Source organism: Danio aesculapii, chromosome 4 (assembly GCF_903798145.1).
Source record: "Danio aesculapii chromosome 4, fDanAes4.1, whole genome shotgun sequence".
Classification (NCBI taxonomy): Eukaryota; Metazoa; Chordata; class Actinopteri; order Cypriniformes; family Danionidae; genus Danio; species Danio aesculapii.
The window spans coordinates 60,004,552-60,016,352 of record NC_079438.1 but is presented as its reverse complement, the minus strand read 5'-3'; the positions used below and the strand labels follow the sequence as shown (position 1 = coordinate 60,016,352).

The 11,801-nt window shown below is 39.1% G+C and overlaps 1 protein-coding gene across 1 annotated transcript in view; it reads left to right on the top strand.

The window, feature by feature from the left end:
• The window catches only part of rerg (RAS-like, estrogen-regulated, growth inhibitor), a 24,255-nt gene extending 13,141 nt beyond the window's left edge, over positions 1-11,114 (top strand). Inside the window, exons 3-5 of the mRNA XM_056456309.1 lie at positions 3,948-4,004; positions 7,222-7,295; positions 8,642-11,114. Coding sequence (XP_056312284.1) covers positions 3,948-4,004; positions 7,222-7,295; positions 8,642-9,061 — 551 coding nt within the window. The 3' untranslated portion in view covers positions 9,062-11,114. The remainder of the gene's footprint in view (positions 1-3,947; positions 4,005-7,221; positions 7,296-8,641) is intronic.
• Positions 11,115-11,801: the final 687 nt, after the last annotated feature.

Sequence of the window (11,801 nt, the reverse complement as noted above, 5' to 3'; positions counted from 1 at the left end):
TTATACAGATTCTTCGCTACTCTGTTATTTGTTTCTTTTACCTCCCTTTCAAATCTAAATAACAGAAATGGACAATACACAAGTACAATGTGCGAACACTAAACTATGCTCTGGCTAACGCTGGATTTGTCCTGTTATTTAAATAAATAAAGAGAAATGTGTTCACAAAACTAAAAAAACTAGACTAAAAGGAACAAAACCATTAATGAAGCAAACGAAAACTAAACTGAAATGAACAGCAATTTTAAAATAGCAGAAGAAACTAGTTTAAATATGCAGAACTATAATAGCGAGCTATAAATATGAACACAATGAGCTCAGCGGAGACTGAATCTGTTCTGATAAACACCAGCACATACAGATTCTGCTCTCATATTCAGTTACGTAACATTTGTTTTGGTGTATTTCCTCATCTGGACGCTAATATAGACAGCAATGCACGCACACACACACACACACACACACACACACACACACACACACACACACACACAGCTGTGTGTTGATTACCCTGTGCTCATTCTGCAGTACAGCATCATTAATCATGTCTGTGCTCCGGCTGTCAGCAGACGCTTCATCAGGACTCAAAAATGAAGATAGCACTGCAGTGGAACGTGATTCTGACACACACACACACGCACAGACACACACACATAGACAGATGCACACAGACAGACAAACAAACAAATACACACACAGGCAGAAAGACTGAAAGACACACACAAACATCCATACATACATATAGACAAACACATACACATGTAGACAAACTCAGGCACACATAAACAGACACACATGTATAGACAAACACACACACACACACACACACACACACACACGTATATATAGAAAAACACGTAAACATATAGACAAACACACCTATAGAAAAACACACAAACATATTACACACATGCACAAACACAGACACACACACACGTATAAAGACAGACAAGCAAATATACACACACAGGCAAACACATACATCTAGACAAACAAAGACACATATAGACAAACATACACGCGCATATATATACAAACACATACATGTATATAGACACAGACGCACATATATAGGCAAACTCATACACACACACGTATAGGCAAACACATACAGACATATAGACATAAATAGACAAAGACACACACATATTAGACAAACATACATGCGCATATATATATACAAACACATACACGTATATAGACACAGACACACATATATATACAAACACATACACGTATATAGACAAAGACACACACATATATAGACAGACACACACATATAAGACAAACATACATGCGCATATATATACAAACACATACACGTATATAGACACAGACACACATATATAGGCAAATACATACATAGACAAACACACTCTTTCACACACACATAGACACACATATATAGGCAGACACACACACACACACATTCACATAAAGACAAACCTATAGACAAACACACACATATATAGACAAAACACATATAGACAAACACCTCAACCACACACATACACACACACACTCTCTCTCTCTCACACACTCCTGTAAGTGGAAGCAGATGAGCAGTGAGCGTGTCCAGAGGAAGTGCACTCACGCTTCAGTCTTTATTTGCATGAGAAACAGATCGTCTGTCGCTCTGACCTCACTATGGGGAAAGGAGAAAGAAAGAAACACGCAGAGAGAGAGAGAGAGAGAGAGAGAGAGAGAGAGAGAGAGAGAGAGAGAGAGAGAGAGAGAGAGAGAGAGAGAGCTGACGGATCTCTGTGGGCCGCTGCCGCAGAGCCAGCACTATTTTTACACTGTCTTCAAACTGCAGATGAACGTCAGAGAGGACCTGAAGGAGGACACCTGCTCCCACACACTGGCTTTATTCTGATCACAGCATAAAGAGCAGCTCATTCAGATCCTTATGAATGAACACGTCAGCAGCACAGTCCACATTAATAACTCTGCTGCGATGCACAGAATGCCTCTTTCTCTGAGCTTCTGTCCTGTTTCTAGTCCAGATATCGACACTCCTAAATCCAGAAGCATTTTCTAGACAAGCAGAACATTCATTGTGCTGTCTTCAGCAACAGAGTCAAAATCAAGCCGAGAGTCATCTGCCAATGAGGGAGGAAATATTATCTTACTCCACCTTTCCCTAAAACAGGGCATCTGCAGGTCTCTAAGAGTTATCTTTAAGACTTTATTAATACCAAACAGAATCAATTTTAAGACCAATTGTACAGTAAATATTTTAGAGTACCAAATATACAGATAAAGCACACAGCTCATGAATTAATACACTGTGGAGTTGAAGTCTTTGAACACTCTGTACAATGTCATCAGATATTGAAATGATCATTAACTCACTCTGGTGCATATTTGACTATTTTAATAGATAATAAACTAATAATCACATGTATTCATGTAATAATTATGTGTGCATTTCAGCACTGTTTATCAATGTGAACTTCCCTCTGTGTTTGGCTGATTTAGACAACATTTACAGGGTCAAACATGAGTTTATATGCTAATCTGATACACATTTCTTAGCATTTGTGAATCGATGGAGAGTAATACAGTATGACAGGACTTACAATGTGATGCAGCAAACAAAAGTAGAGAATTTTGTTCACTCCATTATATTATAAGCCCTGACAAAGTATAGTGTTTTTCACTACTCAAGTGCACAAATGCAGTAAACATAAGTAGTGAAGTTAAGTCTACTGCATTAGTGAACTTTAAACTTAATTTAATGATTCAGTGACTCAATGATTCAGTGCTTAATTCAGTGATTCAATGATTCAGTGCTTAATTCAGTGATTCAATGATTCAGTGCTTAATTCAGTGATTCAATGATTCAGTGCTTAATTCAGTGATTCAATGATTCAGTGCTTAATTCAGTGATTCAATGATTCAGTGCTTAATTCAATGATTTAGTGCTTAATTCAGTGATTAAATGACTCAGAGCTTAATTCAGCGATTCAAGGCTTAATTCAATGATTCAATGATTCAGTGCATTCAATGATACAGTGCTTTATTCAATGATTCAATGATTCAGTGCTTAATTCAGTGATTCAATGATTCAGTGCTTAATTCAATGATTCAATGATTCAGTTCTTAATTCATTGATTCAAAGATTCAGTGCTTAATTAAGTGATTCAATGACTCGGTGCTTAAGTCAATGATTCAATGACTCAGTGCTTAATTCAGTGATTCAATGATTCCGTGCTTAATTCAATGATTCAGTGCATTCAATGATTCAGTGCTTAATTCAATGATTCAGTGCATATTTCAATAATTCAATGATTCAGAGCATTCAATGATTCAGTGCTTAATTCAATGATTCAATGATTTAGCGCTTAATTCAGTGATTCAATGATTCAATGATTCAGTGCATTCAATGATTCAGTGCTTAATTCAGTGATTCAATGATTCAGTGCTTAATTCAGTGATTCAATGATTCAGTGCTTAATTCAGTGATTCAATGATTCGGTGCTTAATTCAATGACTCAGTGCACTCAATGATTCAGTGCTTAATTCAATGATTCAGTGCTTAATTAAGTGATTCGGTGCTTAATTCAGTGATTCAGTGCTTAATTCAGTGATTCAATGATTCCGTGCTTAATTCAATGACTCAGTGCACTCAATGATTCAGTGCTTAATTCAGTGCTTAATTCAGTGATTCAGTGCTTAATTCCATGATTCAATGATTCAATGCATTCAATGATGTATTCAGTGATTCAGGGCTTATTTCAGTGATTCAATGATTCCTACCTGGTAAATTGACTCGTTCTGTATCTGAATCATCTTAATCTCAGTCAATCTGTGTTCTCCAGAGCGTTTTTTTTTCTGAAAGTGAAAGCAGACAGCATGAGCTCCAGCATCTGCAGTGTTTACAACAGTCTTTCTGCTTGTTTTGACTCTTATATTCATCACTTTGTCTCTGCCTGTGTGTGCAGCGCTGGTGGTTCGGTTCCTGACCAAACGATTCATCTGGGAATATGATCCAACTCTCGGTGAGAAATGCACAAAAACACCATTACACTTGTGTGTAGTACATCTGAGAGTGTTCATTTAACATAAATCAGTTCAAATTAGGGCTTTCATTATGCCTGAAAACCTCAATTAGACTTTCCATAAGTAAATTATATTCAAATTCTAAATGCAATAATTAATATTACAGAAAAGTACTGTATTGGGCACAAGCGAGCACAATAAGCAAGTAAAAACCAGATTAAGCACTAGAGTTTGTATTAAAATGAAATGACAATCACTTTTTAAAGTGCATCAACTTACAAACAGCTGTTCTTCAATAAAATATATCATCTTAAATGTGCATGTGAGGAAAATTAGGAATCAAGTTAAACTAAATGCATCAATAACCCTGCAAAAACACACTTATACAGAAAGTGTAATGATAGAAACACAAAATAGCAAACTTTTTAAATAATCTGATGTATAAATTTAACAAATATTCAACATAAATTGGAACAAAAAAATGTATTTAGTACATTTATTGTGCATTATCACAACAAATAATGCTTTAATAAATAAATAAGTTTTGAGAAAAGAAAATATTTCAAATATAATTAGATGCACCCATTTCTGTCCAATAATAACAAAAACTGTGATTGGTCGCTTTACCTGTCAGTCAGCCAGTCAGTGGGTGGAGCCAAAACAGCTGCCAACACGCACTGCAGAAAATAAAGCACGTAATTAATAAGACAAATGATTTAGGAAACAGCTACTGAATGAAATTGAGTGTTGAGTGTTCATCTATGAGCTCTGATCTTATCCTGAAGCCAGTCTCAATGGTCATCATGTGAGGGAATGTGGAATAGAAATGGAAAGGTCTTTTTGATAAACATTCATAACGGTGTCCTGCGCATTCTTAGCCATCAAACGTAATTGAATTGAGCGCCGCAGACGTCTGCAGGGAATAAAGAACAGCCTGTGGAGCCATTCATACGGTCAACAGCATCTGCACTTTAATAGAAATCAAGCAGTTTCAGCTTACAAAAGAATAATCCACAGCAAACACAAAGAGCTTGTTTATGTTTGGCCGTTCTACTGAACCAAAAAATCACTCAGAAATGAGAAACTGATGCAACGTAAGGGGCTGTTCACACCGAACGCACTATTAATCTGAGAAAACACAAGTCTGCTTGCTGACAAGAGAAAAAAAAGCTCCTTTTAGAACTTCTGATTCAGTTTCCTATGAGAGAAATGAGCAGGAATAATAATAAACGGCAGAAAACAGTCAAACTACTCGCTCTACAAACAAGTGTGTTCATGACTATACATTAAAAGTAGACTAATATAATAAGAGAAGATCAGATTACAACATCAAGCAGCAGAACAATCTGCTTTTAACATCTAGAAACCAATAAAAGTGAAAGAGAGCGGAAGTCTGGAGCCAAAAAAAAGATTGCAATGAAGAATAACGTCAATAGTGTACACTCAAAATGATGCTATATAGTGTTTCTGAAAGTGAACAGCATGAACATTCCACTAAACGTCTGCGCTTGTGCTACACTCCATGAAAAACAGCCGTAAATATACCTTACTTTTTTATCAGAGCAACAAAAGAACAGAGACCACAAAATAAATTTGTGCAAAGCCTGATTTTTGGCTGAACTGCTCCTTTAAAGGTCTGAGGGCTTTCTTTCTTTGTGAAACGACATTCAAGTATTCGCGAGTGAATAATACACTGGCGCAGAATCAGCAGACATTTGGACGCGGCGCGCTGGAGGAACATTCATAAACACTTTCATTCACTCCTCACGTTCTGTCCAGGACGTCAATCCAGACACACACACACACACACACACTCACGCAACCCACAGCAACAGTGTGTGTGTGATGGGTTTTGCATGCAAACCCAAAATGGAAGTGGTGACATACAGCCAAATACAGAGCCATGTTAAATCCCACAATGCACCTGGGAAAACACAGAACATCCTCCCGTTGCAGAGCTGATATGTTTGATTCTCATTCATCTCATTTACTGAAGCCATTCTTACTGCTACATTTTGTATAACCAATGAAGAAATGAATAAACACACATCAATTAAACTTGGTGTCAATTATAATAAACAAAACTCAACATAAGTTTACACGACAGTCGAGATTTAACTAGAATGCTTTTGTTAAAGGACAACAGCAGATAAATCGAGGAGAAAAACACCATAGAGGAAATTATTTCTGAAGTTATAACGTTGTTAAGACAGACAGACTGTTAATTGACTATCTGATTTTGTTGATTAACTCAACTATTTTAATACAGTAGTTTTCAATACAACTACATTACCCATAATACCATGAAGTAAATCCCACTCACGGCAAGAAAAAAGCTACAGAAATACTGACAGAATCTCAAAATACTGTAATAAATCTAATTATATGTTCAGATTTTTGCATTTATACTAAAATATATTGCTTTCATGCAACTAAAAAGTGAACATTTCTCAAATGTTTTCATATATCTCACATCATACAATGTATTGATTCTCCCTGAAGCTGGCGACTTTGTAAATAATCAATGAAAAGGTACATTAATGTAAAATACTGAATGATCCAGGTGCTGCTGGAAGGAATACATCAGAAGTTAAAGAGATTTATTTATTATAATATCCATTATTTGGTTTTTATTAACATCTATCCCGACCCTAAATGCAAGCCTCACCATAATGTAAAAACAGCAATTATACATATATTATATATATATTATAGAGTATTATTCATATTATTTATTAAATTACCCATTCATTATAGTTTATTTATGTCTAACCCTACCCCAAGCCTAAACCCAGCCATCACAGTAATGTAAAAACAGTAATTATACCAGGTATTATTTATTTATTTACCCATTATATTGTATTTTATTAATGTCTACCCCTCACAGTAATGTGAACACAGTATTATTCAGATTATTGATTAAATTACCCAATAAATTGTCATTTATTAATGTCTACCTCTACTCCAACCTATTCATTAAGATGTAAAATATTAATTATTGTTGTAGAGTCGCAAACATTACGCTGTATTGACTTGAGTATCCGCAGCTGTATCTCTTCTAGAACTTACCGAATGATCCTCCAGAAGAATCGATTCCCTAGAATGGAATCGATTCTTTTATAAACGACTTTGAAACGTAGGCCAGTAAATTAGCTTGTGTTTACGTAAGTGAAATGAAATACAGTAACACACACTGTGTATATTTCTGCCTGACAGAGTCCACGTACCGCCATCAGGCCAACATTGACGACGAGCCCGTCAGTATGGAGATTTTAGACACAGCCGGACAGGTACAGTACAACTAACACACCACACAAACACTGCTTACTTTTATTTCTGTATTTGAGTTATCGAAAGGGTGACGAACATAACAACATAAGATAAAAACTAATGTCACAAGCTTCATACAACTGTTTACAAACTAAATTAGCGACACCTGTCAGTGAGGACGATATTCTCCAGCGTTTATACTCATATTCTGATTAATAAAACATTTATGAATTACTCAAGAGCATCTACTCACCTTTGAGAAGATAAACAACATTATAAAGGCCCCTGTCGATCATCACTATACTGTAATCTGTATATTTAATTATTATTTGAGTCGAGTTTAGGGTTGTACACAAACACGCGTGCAGTGATTCTGAAGGATGATTGGCTAGAATAGCTTCTTCTGACGTTGATTGGCTATAGTTGAGGAGGGCGGGACGTTCAGTCATTTAAATTCGTGTTATGATTGGATAGTATTGAAAGCAGCTCGCTGTCAGCAGGAGCAATTTTATAATTTTTTATACACAAATATAAAGTTATTCATAATAAAAAAAACATTTTATTAGGATCTATGTTAAATCTAAAACTACAAAAACATCTCAAGCTTATGCTCACATTTTGGCCTTTCAGTATTATATTAATGAGACACAGTTGTGTATAATAATCGGTGTGCCAGTGCTTTTCCTCCACACATTGCTGCAGCATTTCAAAGAGTCTGGAAAGTAAATAAATGCCTTGGCATATATGCAGTATGACAGATATTATTTGCATGTCTTTTCTGCATGTGTAATAGTCTGCAGTGCTATATTGTGTGTGTGTTGGTGTTGTATATTACGCTACAGAACCCTTGTAATAAACTGCAGCACATTTTCAGTTATTTTACACACTTATTCCTCTAGATATTATTTCTTATACATTATATTACTACCTTAAACTACTAAAATGTCAATAAAAGACACTTTGTTAAAGTGTAGAGTTGAATTTTCAACATCAGAAGTGGACAACATCCCATAATGAAATTCACCATCGCAAATAAACACCAAACACACACAGGTGTTCATCAACAGATCTTTACAGTGCATCAATAAACACACAATAAATCCTAGCGTGTCCTTGATGGTGCTGTTTTTGATTTTTGTGTTCTGTTGGATTCGTGTTTGTTTGCCGCCTGCCCTGACCTTTGGATTACATGTGTGGATTTTATGACTGCGTCTGTTTTGCTCCTGATGTCATCGCTTCTTTAATAAAGCTGTGTTTGGAACTTTTATGCATCGTTGATATGCTTGAACGACGGGTCTTTACTCTGGTTTTGGTTTGAATTGATTTGGGAACTGAAGTGATGTCCGTCTGTGTGTGTGTCCGGCAGGAGGATGTCCTGCAGAGGGAGAGCCACATGCGCTGGGGCGACGGCTTTATCCTGGTATATGACATCACAGACCGCGGGAGCTTTGAGGAGGTGGCTCCGCTGAAGGGCCTGCTGGAGGATCTGAAGAGGCCCAAACATGTGCCGCTGGTGCTGCTGGGGAATAAAGCGGATCTGGAGCACGCGCGGCAGGTGGGCACGGCCGAGGGAGAGCGCCTGGCGGCGGACATGGCCTGCGCATTCTACGAGTGTTCTGCGTGTTCAGACGCTGTGGGCTCTGGTGGAGGCGTCGCCGAGGCCTTTCATGAGCTCTGCAGGGAGATCCGACGCCGGAGAGCCGTTCAGGGGAAAACCAGACGCCGCAGCTCCACCACACACGTCAAACAGGCCATCAACAAGATGCTGACCAAGATCAGCAGCTAAAACACACACGCTGAAGCATCACTGCGGACAAACAATACTACAGGGGAGAGAGCTTAACGTGCTGTCGCTTAAACTGCACATGACATCAAAACTAACCACTGATTTTGTTAGCTTCGTGCTCAATTATTCATCTGTGCATGTCATCAAGAACTAAATGCTTCGCTCATGTAGCCTAAAATGGATATCTTAAAATGCACTGCCTGTTTGTTTTCAGTTCAGTTCAGTTCTCAGATTAGGTCTGTCCGAGGTATTGGGCGGGGCTAACACACTTAACCACACCCCTCCAGCTGTTTTTTTTTATAATTATTTTTTAGCGGTTTTCAACCTTTAAAGGACAGAATAGTGCAGAGAATTGACAGAAAATAGTTGGGAGCAGAGAGAGGGGAAGATTCGGCAAAGGAGCTCGAGCTGGGAATCGAACTCGGGTCGCCGTGAGCACCATGGTGCTATATGTTGGCTCACTTAATCACTAGACTAGCTGTCAGTTTTGACCACAAACAGAAATGGTGAGGAGGAGTCTATTATGCGCTAATCCAGGGGTCACCAAACTTGTTCCTGGAGGGCCGGTGTCCTGCAGATTTTAGCTCCAACCCTAATCAAACACAAGCTAATCAAGGTCTTACTAGGTGTACTTGAAACATCCAGGCAGATGTGTTAAGGCAAGTTGGAGCTAAACTCTGCAGGGACACCGGCCCTCCAGGACCGAGATTGGTGACCCTTGCCCTAATCACACGGGGCTTCAGCGTCAACGCTTGACAGAGGGCGTGTCTGAAGTTGGGGATGACACGATCGTCATAGCAGCGTCAGCCAATGAAATTAGTCAGCAATCTGTTACTGTCTGAGCTGGTGTATTTGCATACAGCTATCTGATTGGCTGACGCTTCTGTTGGTGCTCAAAAGGAAAGTTCCAACAGACATCAACACAACGCCATCAATTAAATAAATATTAGCATACTGACCAGCGGGAAAACTCCTGATCATAGATATATGTGTATATATGTGTATATCTCTGGCTCTGCACCTTGGTCCCGCATTCATTTCAAAGGAGCACTACCCTGTACCAAGATGGCGGCTCTATTGATGCATTCCTTCCAATAGATAACAGCGTAGGCGACATCTAGTGTAAATATCTTTGATTTACTCTAATAATATACAAAAGACAATCAGGATGTTAAACAACACCCACCCTTCAAAGATCACCTACAACTCCACTGAGCGTCACAGTAAACAAACCCCAGTGGGTCCGTCATGTATTTGGGTCCCCTTTAAACATTAGCAGGTGTTTCTTCAGTAGTTTGCATTGTGAGGATTCGCAACACGTTTGCTGTCAAAGCGATGAGGATCTCTCCTTAATGTGCTGGCGTTTGTCATAACTGGCTTGAGTTTTCCTGAACCGCAGCATGTTCATCTCTCTCGGCCTCTAAAACACACACGCTAATCCAACATCTGTAAAGCAGGACACATCTACTGGAGAAGCTGAAGTGTGTATCACATCAGACGGTGCAGCGTTTAGAATGATCCTCCGGCAGCTTCCCCTGTGGATGTGTCCTGCTTTAAGAGTGTTGATGTGTGCAGATACGCCGTGTGTTTTCTCCTCTGGTGTGTGTTTCTTGTCTCCGCTGAACTGCAGGATGGTGTGTGTGTCTGTGTGTTTTATCAGTGTCTGCCATCAGCTCGTGTTGACTTTACGCTCAGATTCTGAGCCTCGAATAAAGGCAGAGCTGCGTCCACAATCATCAGAGGAGGATCTGAGCGTCTGCTGATGCCTATCTGAGCGCTACACACACACACACACACACACACGCACACACACACACACACACACATACACACTGCTGTGCTTATGATGGATCACGGCCACATGTTTCTGCTTCTGTCTCTCTCACTCTCTCTCTCTCACACACACACACACACACACACACACACACACACACACACACACACACGCACACGCACGCACACACACGCACACCTGCAGAGATTCTCTGTCCTACACAAATATGCAGAATGTGTGTAAACAAACAAACAAATGAAGAAAAACACCTGCTGTTTACATCTGTGTCCTGCTCATCTGTGCGCGCACACACACACACACACACACACACACACAACTCACACGGAGGACAAAACACATTAACCAACAAAAACACACACACACACACACCTGCAAACACTTATAGGCACATGCACACACACACACACACACACTTAACTCAATGAGAGGACACAACACACACACCAGTGTCAGTCGGGTGTGTGTGTTATAGGTTCTGTGTATTTATGAGTGTTGGGTGTTTTTTGTGGGTTTAGTGTGTTGTGTGAGTCAAGTTTGTGTGTGTGTTGTACATGTGTCTATGGGTGTGTGTATGTGTGTGTGTTAGACATGTGTGTATGGGTGTGTGTGTTGTACATGTGTCTATGTGTGTGTGTGTCTATGGGTGTGTGTTGGGTGTGTCGTGTTCATATAGAAGATAATTACACACACGTCTGTCTGAGAATAGAAACAGCAGAAACCACACATTCAACCCAAACACACACACACACACACACACACACACACACACACACACACACACACACACACACTCCACATCCGAGCAGTACATTGCTAACACAGACACACACACACACAGCTGAAGACACAGCGACTGAACACACACATCTCCTGGTTTCAGAAGTGTGTGTTCTGGAAACGAGGACAGATGAAGATCAGGATGAGCCTAGAGCAGCAGCGTGTGTG